Raw genomic sequence first — 21,659 nt, 5'->3', positions numbered from 1 at the left:
GCACCAGCACCCAACTTAGAGTGGAAGGGCAGGGCCAGGGAAGGGAGGAAGCAAGCTAGGGGTGAACACGAGTAATTGTAGTAAGGTGCTACAAATTAGCCTGCGACACAATAAACTAGCTGTTGCCCTCGTGCAGTCCATAAAGAGAGCCACAGAGAACTCTCGGTGTTAAAACAGAAATATTTACCAATGATGCATAAACAACAAATTCCTATAGATAAAAAGCCATTGTGATCTTGCTACGGCCTCACCTCAGCATAGTACTATATTCGAGTCTGCATCCCTACACTGCCACCGGGTCTACGATTACAGATCTAGGCGATTGGAGCAGCAAAGAAACAAGGGTCCCCAACACGAGTACCATAAATTATGTAACATTGACACCAGGGGCTTACAGTGCTTACAAACGGCTGAAGATTGACGCGAAGGGCCACATAAAAACAAGGTGCTATTAGTGTTATTATCACTAGAATACAAAAGATAAAGCCGCCTCGATACAACAGAGGAGCGGCAGCTTGAACTATAAAGCCATGCTCTGAAATAGATCCCAAAAAACACAACATAGCGAATGACACTCTACATAATGGGGCTACCTGCGTTCTACTTACATGGACCGTCCGTCTATCCAGCCTCATAGCCATTGTAGGTCGCTGTTCTTTTAACTGGAACAATTCGTCTGTAATTTAGGACTTTAGCGTCACATAACAACCAATCCCACGGCTGAACAAATTCGGTGCGTCCTCTCGAAGTGGGCTGTGTTGACAATCTGTAAAAGGACCTCTGATTGGAGCATTAGGGGTCTTCAGCCAATCACAGTGTGCTCTACAATAATCCGAAGTACTGATTGGCTGTGGAGTCCACAGGTACCTTCGACTGACCATGGTGGAGCGAGGTAGTGTAGCTCAGCAGTAGCTTCTTTTAGTCAGGCTATGTTGCTGCTGCTCATTCAGGCGCGACAGTGGGGCAGGGTGGGTGATCGGGAAGTAAGTGTTAGCAACGCAGAACTGGCCCAAGATGATAGTTGTGAGCGATGGTGCGACCCTGTAGCTGTCTGTTCTCTGCTCACAGCTGGTTAGGCACTTTTGGCATTTGACCCTGCGGCTCAGGTTGGGAATGTAGCCGTTCGTGGTAAGACCAAGGCCCGTATGATACTGGACGGTACCTTTCGTGGGCACATGTGGCATATCTAGCATTTACTGACTTGAATTGCCACTTTGTTGTGTGACAGTGCTTCTATTCGCATCCTGCTGCTACTTTGACTGACATGACGTCTCATGGCTTCCATACACGTTTCATTATTGCCACCGACTCTAAGGGTTGAAAGAGCACCTTACATAGGACTAGACGGGTCAACAGCTAAAGAAAACATATGATATACAGCATACGGTAGATAACTAGAAAGGATGATGCTGGCGTAAAAGGTTCCTTATCTTCTTTATGGGGCCATCTGGACCCATAAAGAAGATAAGAAACCTTTTACGCCAGCAGTAAGTCAAGGAGACCCGTCTGAAAAGGACGGGGCTTAGCGAGAAAGGAGAACGTCACTAGGACCTCTTCTCCAATGGCTGGCGACGTTTAGGAGGCCAGCCAATGAAGAAGAGGGGCAGGGCTTAACCTCGCTAGTGAAACTCTCCCTACATCATTAAATCTGGCCAGCTCGACTGCGCATGTGCGCAGTCTTTCGCAGGCTGAGATCTAAAAACACCAATACATTAAAGCACAGTAAAGATGGCTCTCCACATTTCGAAAATAGAAACGAAATAAATATAAAGGCATTTAATTGTGTAGGATAAATCGCTTACAGATGCTTTGGTGGTTTTGTGGGCTACTGAACTTTTTTTGTGGCCGCTATAGGGACTGGACTTTGCTCGGATAGTCCATGGGCAAAATCAAATTTTGAGCCCTTTTACCTTTCACCAAAAGCACAGACTTTTGTTGAGACATCAGGACTGGACCTCGTTGTGCCACAGGTGAGAGCCTAGCTTGCCCATGTCAAAGGGCCACTCTGGCAGCTATAAAACGCCCTATAAAAATGTAGAGCTTATGTCGAGGGTATACTAGCGATTTAGTTTCATCCAGGAAGTCTAAACCAGTGATATGCATTGATTGTTGAAGGACATGTGCCACTAGTTTTCAAAGTCCTAGGATCTAGTTCCAGGGATCATGTACCACCCTCAATGAAGGAATTGACAACCAAACCTAGGACCATGCAACACTTTGAAACAAAGGTTTGCATCCATCAACACTCTTAGCCATGGGTTTGACTTCCATTTTTGGAGACCATTAGATAGAGCAAGCTAACAATATAGCACACAACAATGGAGGTCATGAAAGATTCTTGGTGAAGCATATGGAATAGTAATCTGGGGGCTCAGTGACACTGCCAGCCAAGAATCTAGAACTGAATTTAGAGAACCATCTGACGCCCTTTGCAGTGGTGACCAAGCAACGTTTTCAGCCAGAAGTCTATAATCCAGGGCTTTGGGTCATATGGCAAACTCCTGAGAATCCGGCATCTAAAGATGGATTAAAGTGGTACTCTGCGAAAGACCTGATGACCAAGCATCACCTTTGTCCGAGTATCTGCTACCAATTGAGCTGGCATAGAACACTGAAGCTAATGCTACATTCTCATGCAAGGGAAAGCAACGTCTACTAATAAGTTTGTATACAGGCCTATGCACACGCTATTCCTATTTCTACTTACAATAAGTGTACAGTAAGTGCAAACATATATTTAAGAGACAGAGTACGTTAAATTCTTTAAAGCAATCACAGTCGTTTGGTGTTCTCTTGTTCCGTTATTCACAAGATTGCCCAGTCAACATGTGTTTCATCATGGGGAAGTACCCTGCTACTGTGGTTCCCGCTCTGTGAATCTCCGGGTTACCAAGAAATTCACGGAGCGGGAACCACAGTAGCAGCGTACTCGCGGAGATACACTCAATGGGGCACTAATCGGGGACATTAGATAATATTGCAACCGAAGATCGGAAGAGAATTTGACGTCATCCACTGGGGATTTTTATTCAACACAAGATTCTGCCCTATAATTTGAAGAGAGAACTGCTTACAGCAGTGGAAACGTTCATTCGAGCCTGCCAGGACGGAAGTAGGACCAGTCGAAAGAACATTAGGAACACCATTTCAAGCGGAGCAGCCCTGAAGAAGTCGAGGGGTACTTCCCCATGACGAAACATGTTTTGGCTGGACAATCTTGTGAATAAAGGAACAAGAGAATACCAAACAACTGTGATTGCTTTAAAGAATTTCATGTACTCTGTCTCTTGAATATATGTTTGCACTTACTGTACACTTATTGTAAGTAGAAATAGGAATAGTGTGTGCATAGGCCTGTATATACACTTGTTTTTTGGACCGTAGGGTCTATCCCGAGGGCTCAGGGTGTTTTCCCTCACCTCTTGCACTGCTAGATTGGTTCTAGTCCTAATCACGTATACTCTGGAGGCGCCATTTCCTCAAACAGAAGAACACTCTACTAATACGTTATCTATGAAACATCTGGTCAAAAATGAGATATGAATCATATAGTGATTACCTCTTCATATTCTTTTTTTCCTTCTGCTTGAAGAATTGTGTTCCTTTAATTTAGAAAAATAAATATATAGTGATGTTATCATTCAATACAAAATTAACACATTGACATGCAAATATAAGTGACAGAGTATAACAATACATTGTTTTGAACATTTCAATGACCTCAGAGAGAGTCTGCTGAAGGACCTTTGTGAGTATTGGATACACAATCCGTGACCTTTGTGACTTCTATTATGTGTGTGTGTTTTGACCTGTGAGTTTGCTTTTTGACCTTTAACATGTGTGGCTGCTGTGTGATCTTTGACCTGCCCGATGGATGGATGAACTTTAACTTGTGATGTGCAAGGAACTGTAGGCGTACTAAGGGCCAGATATGATAAAAGACAGATCACAAGAAGTCGTGGAAAATTGCGCTCATATTTTGTGACCTCTCTATGACTTTGTGATGTCACCTATGTACTAATACGTCCCATTGCAAAGTCTACATTCTCACAGGGTCACCGAATGACTAATATTAATTAGGCAGGTCACTATTTAGAACCCCCTCTAATGGCCTACAACACCAGCAATAGTGGCTCGCATGGAACAGCAGTCAACTATCCCTGTGTTTTCCTTTCCAAACTCTTTTCTCTTATGTTAAGAAAAAAACAATTCTTGTTCCTTAAAGGAACTGGTGTTGCTTTAAAGACAAAAATCCCATTTGGGAAACCGTTGATGGACCACTGCCTAGACTCTTTTCTGGCTCGCAAAATGGGAATGACACATATCTAAAAGCCAGTTTGCAAACTGCATGGTTTGCTTTCGCAAAATGGCTTTGTACATCAGTCCTTAGTTCTCAGTTTGGCATTTGTCTGCAAAGTAGTGCGGCCAATCTCATGACGTGAAAGAGAAATATACTCAAAAAGGACTTGTCTTCTTGGTACATCTGTTGTCACAGGAGAATATGGAACTGTTTGCTTGGTCCCAGCAGACACAAGTTGTGCAAGCAGATTCTCAATTATCAAATGAAAAAATTTCTATTGTGGAGCATAAAAGTGCAAGAGTTCCAATTCTTAATGAAATTCAGGTGTTTGGTTTTCTTTAAGAAAGCAAAAGGAGCCAGACGCAAATTTCTGCTTTGTCAAGGAAATCTTGTCTTGCAGACGGCAGAATATCAAGAAGCGAAGGATCTTCACTGAAACTCCCAAACCTATTTTTTGTACAGGGGATTTTTGCAGCTTTATAAAGCTAGAGGTAGAATTTTTATTTACTTTAATTCTTTATGCATCACAAAAATCCCTTTTGGTCAAGGTATGCGAGTTAGTTGTTGAACTGTGTCTCTCTTTCACACTAAGTAGCACTTAGGAGGCACTTGGTTTAGGCTGTATATGTGAGGTAGATACTTGGCAGAAAAAACAGTGAGGACGGCTTGACTATATATCATTACTTCTCGTAGTATGGGTATTTTATCCCATATATGCCTATAGAGGATGCTTCACCTGGAGTCCAAACGACTGTCCGCGTAAAGAAAGGTGACTGCCTATGTCAAAAACATCTCACAAACGAAAAGAAAGGAAAATAAATACTTGATTCAGCTGGAGGTTTCATTTTGAGTTTGTGCAAAACACAGTGCTCAAAACTGGTGTATATTGTGGCAGTCCACAGGTTCCTTTTTGAAGTGAGGTTCATTGATTGAGAAAGGACAGGGAGCTCTTTCAGTGTTCTGTGTCTGAGAAGAACCCTCAAAGAAATGTGCCAGGGTTCGAAACGCATCAACAGTTTCTTTTCCGGCCAAATAAGTGCTTAATACATGTGTTGGCATGGGAGAGAGAGAAGAAACTCTGTTTATTTAGACCGTGGTCTTTAAACAATGAGATCGAAAATAAAAATGCATCACATCAATATCAAAACCGTACACAAATTTTTTTTTTTTTTAATTAAAAATCCTAAAATCGTTAAAAAAATGTTTAAAACACATGCTGTACATAATAAAATTGGAAGGTATTACATTTAAAACAGGCGATTTCGATATGTTGCTCATTACAGTACTATCTGATATCATATGGGCTTGCAATCCCTCATAATTTAGCTTTTGCTTCCTGCGCTAAGCGTTTCACCTCTTTCAGGTAGTTACCGAGAGCAATAGCTATTTCCAGATTTTCCATTCCTATCAACAAGTTCGTTGCTTGTACACGTTGTCTTATGCCATATTTTATAAATAAAGGACGTAGGAACCGTTGTCTCACTTTTAAACATGTCAAGCAGTCAAGAAGTATGTGTAACATTTCACACTTGGCTCCCAGGCCACATTTACATATGCCATCTGGGTATAACATTTCTGCCTTAACTCTCCCCTCCATTTGCCAAGGGATGGTGCCAATTCGGATTTTCAGTATCTCCCACCTAAAGGCGTAATTTGGCAAGGTGTCTAAGTACGGGTACCCCGTCTCGTTTTCCCATGATTCTATCATATTTACCACTCATTTTTTGTTTCTTAGGTATCCTATATCCTGACTTCTGGAGTACTCCCTTCCTTGTACTCTGAGTGCACTCTTCGTAAACTCCACATCTAGAGAATTTTGGTTTACTCCCACTTTTAGGTTCCCAATTATTTCCTTTATTTTTCTTTTAGCGTCTAATGCCCATCTTAGGTTACTGTGGCGAATTTCCTCACTACACCAGTGTGAGACCTTTTCCCCTACCCCCTGGGATTGGCGTTTCAAGAATCTCATCGTCGCCATTTTGGCCAGAGTATTCCATCCAATCATATCTGTTTCCAGTCTAATAGCCTGTATCATTGATGACTTTGGCAGTGACAGTAATGTTTTCAGGGCCATACCTTCCTCCCGATCCCAGCCACCCTTTCCGCTTAGAAGGAGGACTTGTGCACCATACAGTACTTGGGGTGGTATCATGGCCTCATATGCTTTTAATATCGGTTTGTGTGACATATCCCCATAGTTTTTATTGAATTTTTTCAGGCCACAGATGGAGGAAGATGCTTTTGCGTTTTGGTATTCCAGATGTATGTCCCATTTTAAAGAGGATTCAAACCAAAGACCTAGATATTTATATTATTTTACTGTTTCTAGTTTTATTCTATCTAGGTACCAACTAAAGTTCATGGTCCCTTTGCCGAAGCACATGATCTTTGTTTTTTCCATGTTCACTGTAAGCAGTTTATCCTTACAGTAATCTTGGAATGCATTTAGTTTTCTTTGTAGCCCAAGTTCTGTCAGGTCAATGATCACAAGGTCATCGGCGTACAGCAAGCATGAGACCTTTCTACTATTCATTCTCGGGCTCGCGCTTCTTTCCACCTCTAGCGCTGCTGGCAGATCCGCTAGGAATATTGAAAAAAGGAGCGGAGCTAGGACGCAGCCCTGTCTCAGCCCATTCCCTATTTCAATTTTCTTTGTCAGCGCCCCTTGTGTGTCTTTAATGACTTGGGCCCAGTTCCCTTTATGTAATTCTTTCAAGATTTCTAGTAAGCACCCCGGGATTTCATAGTTGGTCAGGCACTCCCATAGTTTCACCCTGTCCACTGAATCAAAGGCTGCCCGGAAGTCGACGAAGCAGCAAAACAGGTTCCCCTTTTGTTCTATCGACTTCCGGGCAAGGGCCCACAGGGCATAGCTGTGATCCACGATGGAATGCCCTTCTTTAAAGCCCCCCTGTTCCACCGGGATAATTAAGTTCTCTTCCACCCAGCCCTTTAATTTGCCAAGCACTATCTTTGCAAATATTTTCTCCCCGATGTCCAGTAGATTAATTAATCTGTAGTTTTTCGGTTTGCTCATCTCCCCTTTCTTATGTATTGGCCTTATTATAGCCCCATTCCAGTTATCAGGGAGTTTCCCAGTATCTAGAATGACTTCAAACATATTTGCAAAGAATTTCGCCCTCCAATCTACATGGGTTTTAATTATTTGAGCCGGGAGGTTATCTGGGCCTGCTGCTCTAGTGAGGTTCAAACCCTTTATCGTCTTTTTAACCTCTTGAGCGGAAAAAACGGGTTTTATATCTGCTACCAGACTGCTCCAGTCTGTGTGCAGATCTTCTTCCCGGTCTTTCCGAGGGCTATACAGATCTTGTAAATACTCCTCCCACGCTGTCTCTTCTACTATGCAGTTCATTTTCCCTAGTTGGCAATCTGCTGCTGCGTAGACTAATTTCCAAAAATTGCGTAAATTCTTAGTTTCGATTGCCTCGAGTAATTTTTGCCAGCATCCCTCTTTAAATTCCCTTTTTGCCCTTCTAATAAGCATGCTATATTCTCTTTTTAGGCCCTCTAGGGTGTTTACACTATCTTGGTCTCTCTTTTGCTGAATGCGGTGGGTCATTCTCCTAACTTCCCTTTTTTTCTCCTGGCATTCCCTTGTGAACTAGCCGGTGGGTTTCTCTATCTTCTGGTTTTTTGCATTATTTTTGTTTTTGCCTCTATTTATATTTTTTAGACCTATACTAAGGGTTTGGACCACCTCTTCTATTTTTCGTACATACCAATCGAGGTTTCGACCCCTTGCTGCCTTCAGGTCTAAATTCTGTTGTAATTTTATTAATCTGGCAACATATTCTTTCGTGAACCTAGTTGTCTGGCGTCTGGGATAGTGCACCTCTTGTTCCATACCTTTTGGCCAGATTCAAAGTACACATCCGGGATCTCCATGGCTACCATGTTATGGTCACTTCCATCTCTATTCACAATTCTGAATCCCGAGATTAATCTAAAGTTCCAAGGTGTGGTAAAGGCATAGTCTATGGGGCAGAATTGAGAGCCTGGTTTAAATGTTTTTTTGGCGGGGCAGTCTAACTCGCCTCTACCATTTAAACAAAACAGGTTTTTAGTTCCCAGGAGATTTCCCAACTGCATATCTTTAACACCAGTTATACATTCCGGGAAACTCGCTTGAGGTATTTCATAGGCCTCCAGTATATCTAGAAACCAATAATCTACCTTCTCGGGGTGATGTTTGTGGTTAAAGTCGCCCATGAGAATGAGCATATCCCTGCCGTATTTTTCACTGAGGTAATCTATGTCCTCCTTGAAGAGAGCCATTTTCTCTTCATATTGCTCTGTGGTGTCCCATTGCATGTACACATTTATCATTAGAATTGTATCCATTTTTATACACCCTGATAGTATTATTCTACAAGCCAACAACCATTTGCATTTCACATTTATTTCGGTTACTTTCTTCATGATCTTAGTCGATACCAGAGTCATAATTCCACCAGCAGCGCGCCCGAAACTACCTTTCTTTGCAGGTCGGTTTAGCTGGTAGAAGCCATCAAAAATCGGGGTCTTGCCACATAGTCAAGTCTCTTGGATACACATAATTTCTATATTTTCCCCCAGTTCCCTTATATTATTTTGTTTCAGGTCATTTCCTAGGCCATTTATATTCCAGGAGATTATCCTTATGCTATGTGGCATACCTTTTCCCTATTCGATATGATCTAACCAGCCTTCCTCCCTGCGGTCATTAGTGTGTTTCGATGAGGGTCCTGCCTGGTCAGACTCCTTACTCCAGTTTCCCCATCCATGTGCCACCTCTGAGTTATTTGCGACTATTTTTATGTTTCCTAACGGCATTTCCTCTTCATCCTCCTGGTCGCATATCCTAACCTGTCTCTTTCCTAGCCCTGGATGGCATTTTAGAAAGTTGTTTCCCAGCCATCCCTATCCTTCTACTTCTACTAAAACTTCATTCTCATTAAGTAGGCGGATACCTTCTTTTTGTAGCTCGTTAGCTGCCTTTTCATTCGTGTCTTTTACCAGGTTTCAGTATAGTGTGATACAAGTAATCTCTTTTCCTTCTCTATTTTGTCTAAAACCCACTACCCTAATGTCGCGCGTTCTTATCGCTTTCAGCGTCTGGCATTTGGAAAAGCCTTGCAGGAGTTGAGACCTAGTCAGGGGCCGCCTTTTACCTAGCTTTTTTCCCCCTAGCCTTAACGGAATCTCAAGGTATAGCCTCATATTATCTTTTTCATCTTTCCTTGCCCTGCTGGGAACAGGGGGTTAATTCGTATCGGCCTTTTCTGACGGATATGGGGTCTGTTTACTCTCACCTCCCGTGTTACCCAAGTCTCTAAGTTTCCTTCCAATTTCTCCCCCCCCCCTTTAGGCTGGCCTATGTGTTTATTGTCGACTGTCTTCTTCTGGGGTTTGGGAATATTGTGTGGGCCTACACCTTTTCCCTGGAACTTTGTGTTGTTCGATTTTGGGATGCTCATCTGCAGGTAGGGACCCTTTAATTCCTTTCCTTTAATCCTATCTTCCTCTTCCGTCATCACTACTTCCTCCAAGGAGGGGCCCACCTTTCTTACTGGTTTAATTCCTACACCTCTTACTCTATTTATTGGCCCACGTCTTGTCTGCTCAGCCCTTCTTATTATCCTCATTGGCCACTTTGAAATATATATCTGGTGGCCCTCATTGGGTTGTATGTCGGTTTGGGGTGGGACCTCCCTCCGCGGGGCAGAATCAGGGTTAGGGATTTTGCCTGCCATACAGGGTGTATGCTCTTTTTCCTTGGGATTTTTTATGGTTTCTCCCTGTGCCTGATCTTGGGGCTCCGGATCGGGGATTTGTCTTATCATGTTTGGCATATGTGATTTAATCCCCCGCAGTTCCCCTTCTATGCTAGCAAGATATGTTTTCTGAGTTTTTAGAATAGAGTTATTTGACAAAGTGACCTCTAAGAGGCCTTGCAAGGTTCTTTGTAATATTAACATTAGGTCCAGCATTGAAGTAGCTGTCAATGATGAAAGATCACGGTTAGGTTCGTGGTTTAGTTCAGATGTTTTATCCGATTCGGCACAGTGTCTTGAACTGATGTTTCCGGCTTTCAAGGGGTATTCATTTTGACTCCTATTCTGGCTTGACTTTTTACTCGGGGGGGGGGGTTCTGTTCCTTTCTCCGTTCCTACCCCAGGGATTGGGCTGTTCAATGGAATTGGGCTGTTCAATGGAATTGGGCTGTCCAAGGATCCTCCCTCTACTTCATAGGAGAAGGATAGACGTGGTGATGATGACAGCCAAGGCGAGATTAGGCCCCCCATATCTAGTAGAAGCTGTAGCGATTGATTAGCCAAATTGAGCGAGTTGGACACATGTATCTCCAAGGGAAGGGAGGCACCTGCGTTCTTCTTCCCCTCTTGGCTTCCATTCAGGGATGCCACTTTACTTGTTGTAATGTCTTTGTCTTTTACAGTTGTAAACACCTTTTTAAAGTGCTTCCCCATAAACTCCTTTATTGAGTTTGACGCTACACTACCCGGGGTTTTGGCCGTCGCCTTTGATTTTTTGGCTCCTTTCTTTTTAGCTTTCGGAGTTATTTCAAAGCACTCACTGCTCTCTTCCAAATAGCATGGGCTTGTCGCATTTATAGTGTTTGCAGCATTAAGTCTTGATCTCAAATTGTGTTCCATCTGTTTTTTCACTTTTTTTGTGGCCATAATTAGCTTTCTCCCATCGCTGTTATGGTTTGCCGGGGCTTGTCTCTGAATAGGGTGAGTCTGAAGAATATTTACGAGTGCCTACTGGGCCAAAGATCTCTTTAGGCTCTCTACTACTTTAAGCGTGCCCTGTAGAAAGTCTTTACTTAAGTCTGCAGCAGTCCAGTCACCCTATGTTTATTCATTCATTCATAAGGTTCTCCAGGCCAGGATTAGAAAAAGATAGGGTAAACAAGGTACCTTGCGGTGTTAAGTTCAGCGTTTTCACCGCCTCGCCGTTCCCCACTTACCTCTGTGTGCCTGTAGGATCAAACTTTAAGCCCATGCCGTGCCCAGCGTCTGGTGGTTTTGTAGGGAGCCGAAAGGCCCCCTCCAAGCTGTCAGGAGGAGGAGGCTTCTTTCCTCTTAGGGTGGGCTTAGGACGTAGGGGGCTACTTAAGTGGGTGGCACAAATAAGTGCTGCATGCCTACTAGTAGCATTTAACTTGCCAGCCTTGGGTATATGGGATACCACTTTACCAGGACTTATAAGTAAATTAAATATGCTAATCATGTATAAGCCAATTTTACAATATTTTAGGGAGTAAGCACAAGCACTTTAGCACTAGTTAACAGTAGTAAAGTGCACATAGTCCTACGCTCAACAAAAAACAATTCAGTTTAACAGGAGGGGAGAAGGCGAAGCGTTTGGGGGAATATAACCCTAAGGCTAACAGGTCTCACAGCAACCTAAGATTACTGCAAATTGTAAAGCCATTTGCATGTACTTTAACAATGAGGTTTGAAGCCTTACCAGCCTTAGTGTTAAAATTGTACTTAACCGTTTAAGACTTCTCTCCAGTCAGTAAAGGGAATTTCAGTGATTCCCTAGCTCTCTAAAACTGTGCCATTTGCTAGGTTTGCTAGGTTTGTCAACGTGGAAAAGCCAATCAAGGATTTTTAGGATTATGATTAATCTTTTCCTGCATTTATTTCCCTGAGTCATAGTTTATGCTCTTACTTAATGTTAGTGCTTCTTTTGAGATTTATTTTGCTTAAAAGATTAACGAGAGCTTCTGCAATAGATTGTGGGAAAACTTACCATTTTACTAAGGCTGCGTTGAAGGAGTGGAGCCAGGAATAGTGGAAGGATTTCAATGCAACAGCACTGGCATTTTTTGTGTGCAATACCTGCTGATTTAGATGGATAGCCTCTACTAATCACTATGAAAACGATGTGCGGACTAAATTAATTCCAAAGTGGATCATCTTGTAGTATTAATGGGCATCCATGGCAGTCCCTTAGGAACTATCTCTGTGGGATTCATAAAGGGATGTCAAATTGAGCAACCTATTGGATGAATGCATACAGCCAATAGCCCATCTTTAGGTCAGTAAAATGTGCCCCAAATGGCCCTCTTGAAGCATTTGATGGCGAGGAAGATTTTGAATCAGGTTTATACTAGTTCTGAGACCAGCCTTTGATTTCTTTCCAGTCAAAATATCTTACAATAAAATCAAAGGTTCCTTTCTCTCCCTGGGGCATGAATTGACTCACAAAATCAGTAGTTTCATATCTTGCCCCAGATTCTTTTGCCAGACTGAATAAGTTGGATGACGGAGGTAAGTGAGTGTGTCAGCTTTATGTGGTTTCCTGTGTATTTATGTAGCATATTCTCCAGTAGTAAATGTTTATAACTTACTGTGAGCCTTATAGTGGAAGTTTCATTGGTCATCAGCTCCAGTATTATTATTTGGATATTGTTGGACTTGCCCCTATTTGCAGGGTTATCCACAAATGTGTTGCTTCTTCCTCCTATTTTTTCCGGACCCGTTTTTGTTGACTATAGGACTCTGGTCATTTTGCCACTGCTAATCAATGCTAAAGTGCATATGCTCTCGGTGTAACTTATGAACCTAATTGGTTCTCCATGATATGGCATATTTAACTTACTGGTAAGTCCTCAGTAAAATGCAATGAGTGTGCCAGGGCCTTGCCTGTAAATAAAATGCTACTAGTGGGCCTTCAGCGCTGATTGTGCCGGCGACATGAGTAGCCCTAAAAAGGCACCTCAGACCTGCCACTGCAGTGTCTGCGGACAGTTTTAAACTGCCACATCGACCTGGCAAGTGCACCCACTACATTACAACATTAAATGACATTCATTAAACACAAAACTAAACAGAATATTTTTGGGACTTTACATTAATTTGAAGCACATAGTACCAATATCATATTAGCTCTGGTTCTGTTATTTCTAGTGCTTTTCTCTCTTTTAATCGAAAACAAAACACTGCTCTTTAAGCTGGCGTTACAACTTAATGTAAAGTCCCTCAAAAATTATTTTGGTTTTGTGTTTAATGAATGCCATTTAATGTTGTAATGTAGGTTGTGCCACTATGTGGTGTTATGTTTTGTTAAATTGATGTTACACTTTATGAGCAATATATTTTGACAATTTTCAACCAACTAATATGAAATAACAATAAGAAGTATATGATAAAATAAAATATGTATGGTCTTATTAAGTGAACAGTGTGATCATGATGTGAGTTGTTTAATTGGTATTAGTCATGTAATGTATGATGTTGTGTGACTTTTAGAAAGTAGGCATGTTCTTGTTTAACCATTCTGTGTGCCTCTGCCTGCTTGTGGACTGACTGTCTGGTTTTGGAGTGACAGGGCCTGGAGATGTGCATTCACCGTAGACACCCACTGAGGGGGGAGGTGGGTTTGAGATGTGCCTGGCCCTTCCTGGGTGACTCAGAGCTGAGCTGAATAGGGTTTGGCTGCATTTAGAGTAGTGGGAGGAGATTTCCTTGCACCTGAATGTGTTCTGTTTCCCCTGCACAATGCTGTCTCAATCCCCTGTGGTCATACAGCACCAGTGAGGACAAAACTGGTTGGACTGGGCTCAGAGGCCCTTGCACAAAGAGAACAAATACATTTTGAGGTAAAAGTATTACACCTAAAACACCAGCACTTTAGATCACTTCTGCACTCAAGAGGAACCTTTGCCAAGGAGAAGACCTGAAGAGCTGTGAGGAGGAATACTGCCCTTTGGCTGTGTGATGTTGGCCTGCAGTTGTTGTATCTGCCAAGGAAGGGACAAAGACTGGAACTTTGCTGTGAATCTGCTTGAAGAAGATCTCAAAGGGCCTGTGTGTGCTGGCCTCCTGTTCTGATGTCTCTGGGGCACAAAGACTTCACCCCCAGCCCCCTGAACACTGCTGCCGAGAGTTCTGACCTGGCAGGAGGTGCCTATTTCAATTGTGGGCCTCTGAAGGTTGTTCCTGGAGTGGGAGCTTGAAGAACCTTGAAGAAATCAATGCATCGCTCTTCTTTCCCGGCGCAGCACTGCCATGCGAGAAAAATCTTCACACATTGCTGCGCCGCTGCTGAGCTGACATCACCTGTCGCAGCTGCAAGAACTGACGCATCTTGGGATTGCAGCTGAAGAAACTGACACCGCTTGTCACTGCCGCATCGATTGCAGACGTGTCCTGGATTTACACGCATCGCACCTGTGTGGCAAGTTTTCCCGATGCATCACCTGCGGACCAGAACCGTCTTGGAGTTGACTCATCACTTCCCCCTAGAGACCGGATTCGATACATCACTTCTCCTGGGTGCAGCAGAACTGTTGCATCGCCTCCCGAAGGTCTCAGGAACATATGCATCTCTTTGTTTCTCGAAGCTTAACATCTCTGCGGCTGTTTGGCCTTGTGAATTTTTGATCCATCTACAGGGACTTTGTGTAGAATCATGCATCCATAGTTTTCTGTAGACCCAGCTACTTGAAACCTTTCAAAAGTAATATTCTTATTACATGTATGTTGGATTTGTGTTGTTTTGGTCTTGTTGAGTTTAGATAAAGATACTTTATTTTTCTAAACTGGTGTGGGGCCCGTTTGTGGTGTTATCACTGTATTACTATGTGCTTGGAGTACAAGTACTTTACACATTGCCTTTGAGGTAAGCCTGTCTGCTCATGCCAAGCTACCCAGCGGGTGAGCAGAGGTTATATAAAGTATGTATCCCTCTTACCCTGTCTAGAAGCAAGGGTCCCTATTTGGACAAATGTACCTACCTCTGCCAACTAGAGACCCCCATTTCTAATAGATATGGATTAGAATGTTCTTTCTTACTTTGTTTTATCTCCATGCTATCAGGTATTAGGGGATATTAGGGGTCACTATAGTCTGGGGACACTATAGGTAGGCACTGGGAGTGAGAAAAGTGTGAGGAAAGCCTGAAAAAAGCTTGAGTTAAAGTGCAATATCTACTGCTCCTACGTTTAACTAAAATCAGCAAGCTTCTGTTAATTCTGCACCCCGGTGGTCTCTCAATGCTTTGGTGGCGATGATACAGTCTCTGCCAAGTTTATAGATACATTTATGGACAGATTTGTTAGTGCTGTGAAGCCACTCTTGTCACCAATTCACAAACGCTTTGGAGCTATATAACAAAAATTGCTGTCATATAAGGTATTCATGCATCCTGCCCTTGAAACACATTTAAGCAGCTGTTCTTCTGTCAACTGTTGATTGGGGGAGTGTCTGGTGATGCCATGTCCTCTAATTCTGCGCATATGGTAACATCCAGTGTGGGGGCTTTGAAGAGTGTCCCACAGGTTTCCATTAAGTTATTCCCATTAGTGTATTTCTACAGGCATAGTCGGAGTAAACACAGGATTGTCTGTCAATTCCCAAGCACACATCATCCCATTGCCCCAATCCCAACTAAAAATCGCCATACATATTATCAAGCCTTTCTGATAAAGACTGGCAATCCTTGGATCAGCTTGCTTGTTAGCACGACACTCCACCCATAAGGGAAAGTATGGAGAATTTGATCTGTATAATTAATTCCGAAACCACTTTCCAGAGTAGTATTCCTGTGGCAAAGTTGACATGGGTCTCATACCCAACCGACAATTGCCCAGTCTCATCTGGCTCCATCAATGAAGACTCAATATTTGTCTATCTGCTGCTAATTTTACAAAACAAAAGTGGACAGGTTATTTAAGGGACATCCCAGATTATCCTGTTCCTCTTCTAATAAGTTCCATTAATCAACACATTGCATCACCAGCAATTTTGTTAGTCAAAATTTTAATGAAATAAGTAATATTTCTAATCATAAATACAATAACTTGTCCCATTCTGCTAACTATATACAAATTATTTGATGGAATGTGGCTGGACTCAGGAGCAAGTTCTCATCCACAGAAGGCATAGTTGAGGAACATCTGCTCAGATAATGTACATACAATAATTTTGGGCTGTGGATGACATTTATATTGAGGGATTCTTGTCAGTGGTTACTGCAGAGACTCTTTCTAGTGATGGAATGTCTAGACATTTTTTTTCCTACACTGCTGTTAGTGAATATCAATAAGACATGTATGGGTTCCCTTCACTACCAATTTGTTCTCTTATCTTTTAGGAATTTTATCACTTGATTATTGTTAGTTTCTATAGCAATACCTTTGATTCTACATGTAGTGTGCCAATCGCCAAATTAGAGGATGATCTGATTTCATTTATTTTTCCAAAGGTGAATTGATACACACTCCTCTGGGTTGGAGATTTTAATATTCCTAAAAGCTTTGAATAATATATTATTCAAACATAATCTAACACTTTTGGATGACAAAAGTAATGCCAGGTTTTAATCATATGTTTATAGGCAGGAAGCAAACCTACTATTGATCACATTATACTATCAACAAATGGCATTTCTGAGCTGGTAAATCTTGCATTTAAATGTAACTTTGTTAGTGATCGTAATCCACTGATTGGCACTCTATCGCTCCAAACTAGCAAGCACATTGATTATAACAGCATAAGTAACAAGATCAAGTGGGCTACAACTTAAATGGACTGGTATTGAACCTAGTAAGTTCACCAAAAGAATAATTGATACTAATAAGCAGGACTTGAGTCTTGTTTATCTGAGACAGCTAATCATAGGGAAATTCAAATAGCTTCTGGGAACATTATAAACTTCATTAATGCCCTACTTTCACATGGTGTCAGACATAGTAAGATGGCCCAGTTGGACTGGTTTGACTATTCTTGCTCATGGACATCAAAAAAGCTTCCCTAGCCCTAAACGGATCCCCAGGAGACCATACCCGGGTCACAATCCTTAGGATATGATGCAAGGAGGCACTGCCTGCCAAGAAAGAAGTGCTACAAGATAAGGTCTGGTCTAAGTTAGAAGAAGCTGCAGCAACAAATAATTGAGTTTTATTCTGGCAGACGATTAACTCCCCTTTTTTGAAATACAACAGCTCCTGATTTAGACTCAAATGTACCAATTCAAGTGTGGGTTGACCATATTTTTAGCATCTTTAGTCCATCACATAATTTAGACCACTCAGATAGGGACTCAATCCAAATAGGTCCAATTCTTAGTGGGAATCAGTCATTAACGATCGCTCTAGATGAAGTTGTGGGGGCTGTTGAGAAAAGTGCCAGTAGCAAAGCAGCAGGACCAAATGGAGTACAGGATGATATAAATGAACACCAGCTCGATTTATGGTTTCCTATTCTGACTCAAGTACAGAATGCAGCTGTACATGGATATATTCTGATAACCTAGGCAGAGTCACTTGTTATTCTGATTTTTAAAAGAGGCGCTAAAAGTGATCCTAAATGCTACTACCACAGTTCCCTTGTGGACTCTTCTGCCAAGATCCTTGGTAGAGTGACCTTGGAAAGATTAAAACACTGGGCTGAGATCAATAGGGTCCTCACGGAGTTACAATAAAAGTTCAGCAGTGGTCTGGGGATGGTACAGCAGTGTGTTAACTTCTAACTTTTTATGGGGAAATATACGAGGGATAAGACCGGCTATATATATTTTTGTTTTGTTGAGCCGCCCAGCACTTTTGATTTGGTAAGTCATTCAATGCTGTGGCAAACCATGTCTTCTATGGGTGCACCATTAGAAACAGTGTCAATATTATTGCAGTTATATAGGAATTTATCAGCTAGGGAGCGCAATGGGCCAAATGGGAAGTGCCCTACATTGTTCAAAGTATGACGAGGAGTTAGGCAGGGCTGCCTGCTGGCGCTATTTTCGTTTTCTATATTTATAAATGGTGTGAATAGTTGGCTCCAAGATGTGGCCACTGACTCCACACAAGTGGAAGGAAGGGCAGCTCATTTCCTCTTTTTATGCTGTTCTATTGTTAAGAACTGCAAATGGCCTGCAAATAATAAAGGATCTCTTCGCAGCATTTGTGGATCACAGGGAATTAAAAATAAATCTGAAGAAAACCTACACGATGATCCGTGGAAATCACATGTTCATTACATCAACAATACACCTATCGAAATGGTTACTTCAATTTCCTATCTGAGTATTCTCTTTACTTCTAGCGGCATTTGTAGGTTTGCCACCAGGCTGGGTCTCTGCCCCGTCTTATGGTAGTGGGTTATGGGGTTTTACAGAATCAATCTTTCTTCTGTGATTACTTGGCCTACCACAATCTACATTAGCCTATATAGCACTTAGGGAATTGGGTATGAAACATTTTCAAGACCTATTAGTGATAAAACTCATCTAGTTGTGGCACTCTATCTGGAGAAAAGAGGAGACCCAGTTCACAAACGCAATTATAAGCGATTATTTATAATTAGGTAACACATTGAGAATCTCGTGGCTCCTGTATACCTCCAGAGAGATGGCCCAGTTTAATCGTCCTCCATTGTTAGATAAACCAGAATGTATAGCACATTTTAGCAAGAGGGAACTAAAGCTTTTACTTCTCAAGAAAAATGTTGATCCTGGATGTGCCAAAGACATTATTAGACCATCAGTTTGAAGTTACATTTCTGTGGCACAAAAAATCAGGTCTTGCAGAGGTGTCTTATAATTACATCGAACATCATGTTGCGTGTAGTGGTAGCCTTTCCAAAAACGAAGCAATGGGTAGCTGCAGCTGTAAAATGTCCATGTGAAGCAAGATTGCCTCAAGGCACAATGCACTTTATTTTATTTTGCAGTTTCTACAACGAAATTAGGAAATTGTATCTAAAACCTTTGTTTTTAGCCATCAATATCAGGCACTATAATGAAGCTTTTTTAGATTTACGTTCCCTGGAGGTTCCAAGCACACTTTTCAGAGTTGCTTCCTTTATATAAAAAGCCATTCATATTAGGAAACGTCTTAATTATACGTATTAAACCTTTCCCTATAGGTTCATATATGGTTCCGCAACAGCCTAAATGTATTAAAACCTTGGAATTAGCGCCCTATTGTGTGGGGCAGTGGTCAGGTAGTGTAGCCATAATGTTCCATGACTGTATGTGGTAGTAGTAGACCCAAATGGGCAAATTACCGCACCTCACAAACTGACTTTTTATGAATCACTTAGTGAGAAACATTCCCAGACGAATTGCAAATATAGAGGTGCTATCGCAGTTCTGACACCCTACTACCATAGGTGACTATTGTCCATTAGATACCTAATGTCAAACCAATACGCATTCAAATACAACTGTATTCAGCACCTTAATAGACAATTAGTACAATCATGAAATGTCATGGATATTTTTAAGTACGAGTACAACATTCAATAATCCATGTATAAAGACATGTACATAAATTTCCCTAGTGAACAATAATAACACAAAATCCAATTGTTATACTCCAAGCTTTTCACTGTTGTTTTATTCAGTTTATGGACACTTCCAGCACAGGTCAGCCTACGTGTTTCATCTTAAAAGATTGTTTTAAGGCTGGTATATAAGTACAATAGATGTATTTTGTATTATTTGGTGACAATACACAAAAGGTAGCTTAAGTATAGATACTCTTAGTATTTACAAAGAACGTTTGGTCGCCGGAAAGTAAAAATAAATATAGATTAAAGAGAAAAAGCAGATGTAGACCTGTAGCCCAAGATTTCACACCAAGTGGCAAGGATTTCTAAAAAGATTTTAGTAATAACGGAAATACGCCTTCACCAAAGAAGTGGGCAAGATATCAAGGTGCTTCCGCCCATTGTTGCAGTATAAATAGTATAATTATATACCCACCAATTCTAGATCTCTGATCGTAATGGTCTTCAGTGTTGCAGAAAAACACCACGAACATCCGGGTATAACAGCTGAAGCAATATGCTAATCCAAGTTTAGGAGATTATGAGAATGAAAGGAAATCTGCTATAAATATAACTAAAGGTAAGACCATTGAGGGCCAAAGAGAGCGCGTGTAAATGCTGAGATTTAATGGCGCACTCACTTCAAAGTCAATAACAAGTATTAATCATGAATCCAACTGTACACTATATGTAGTATCCTTGGCCTATTTATTTCAATTCAAGTTTCTGGAATAGTAAGGAAAATTCAATGTAAAGCCGAAGGTGTAACCATAAGAACGCTCAAAACGATACTGTCAGCAATTCACTTACTTCAGAATAAAAAGACATATAGATCATAGATCCCAGTTCCAGTTCCAATCCACATAGAATTATATCTAACCACAATCTGATATCTAGAAGAAAGTAAAAACAATATCTTGTATCAAGGAGCTATCACAGCATTTACACGCAAAACACGTGTTGGCTGACCTGTGCTGGAAGTGTCAATATACAGAATAAACCAACAGTGAAACGCTTGGAGTATAACAATTTGATTTTGTGTTATTATTGTTCACTAGGGAAATTTATGTACATGTCTTTCTACAAGGATTATTGAATATTGTACTCATGCTTATAAATATCCATGACTTTTCATGGCTGTACTATTTGTCTATGAGGGTGCTGAATGTAGTTCTATTTGAATGCGTAGCCATAATGTTCCAATTACATAAAGGTATTAATACAATGACGATAGACTTGTGGATTTTAATGCCATAGTATTTATCTCTGAAAGTCACGTATTAGTAGGTTTACCACTTTATTTGATATTAACATAGTGGACCCTAGTTAGAGGTTTTTGTTTTATAGTCTCTAGTGGTAAACCTGTTTGTTTTTTTAACTCTAATTCTATATGAAAGTTATGGGGTCAACTTAGTATGGCAATCACATTTGTGGACACTAAGTTTCAATCAGACGCATTTAAACAAATTCATTTGAATCAGGACCTAAAGATCCTTTGGGAATGGTTTAAATATACGAAACCGCATTAGCACTTTAAAATAAGTTGGCTGGTCTTACATCCTGGTACTGTAGTTTTATATTGCTGGCTTTCTGCACTTTATTGAAAATTAGTTTTGAAATGTCTTCTGAAACTTGTGATATTCATAATTTACTGCCAGTTATTTTAGTTTTTAAATTTTGTATACTTTTATATTTTGATATTTTGTACACTTTGGGCCAGATGTAGGTGGCAAATAGTGAGCGCTAACGGTGAAATTCGCTGAATTTCAGCATTTGCGATCGCTATTTGGCAGCGAGCAATGTAGGTTAAGTTGAAACCTACTAGCAAAATAAGGAATTGCAAAATTGCGATTCCTTATTTTGCTCTTGCATTTAAGGAATCGCAAACTGCGATTCCTTAAATGCAATGTAAGTAGCACAAAAGAAAGTGCACTTTAGCCTTAAGGAATCTCAAATTACCACCAACTTCAAGTTGGTGGTAATTAGCAATTTACTTTAAAAATACACTTTTTTGTTTTTTTAAGTGCCATGTGGCACACATTTATGCCCTTAGGGCATGT

General features: G+C 41.2%; 1 protein-coding gene across 1 annotated transcript in view; it reads right to left on the bottom strand.

Moving 5' to 3' along the window:
- APPL2 (adaptor protein, phosphotyrosine interacting with PH domain and leucine zipper 2) overlaps nt 1-21,659 on the bottom strand; it is a 697,983-nt gene that overhangs the window by 162,791 nt on the left and 513,533 nt on the right. The window contains exon 12 of the mRNA XM_078674621.1: nt 3,560-3,602. Coding sequence (XP_078530747.1) covers nt 3,560-3,602 — 43 coding nt within the window. The remainder of the gene's footprint in view (nt 1-3,559; nt 3,603-21,659) is intronic.

The sequence above is a fragment of the Lissotriton helveticus genome, chromosome 1_1, assembly GCF_964261635.1.
Source record: "Lissotriton helveticus chromosome 1_1, aLisHel1.1, whole genome shotgun sequence".
In the NCBI taxonomy this organism is placed as follows: domain Eukaryota; kingdom Metazoa; phylum Chordata; class Amphibia; order Caudata; family Salamandridae; genus Lissotriton; species Lissotriton helveticus.
The sequence above is the reverse complement of the archived record's forward strand: the minus strand, read 5'-3'. Positions and strand labels throughout refer to the sequence as shown.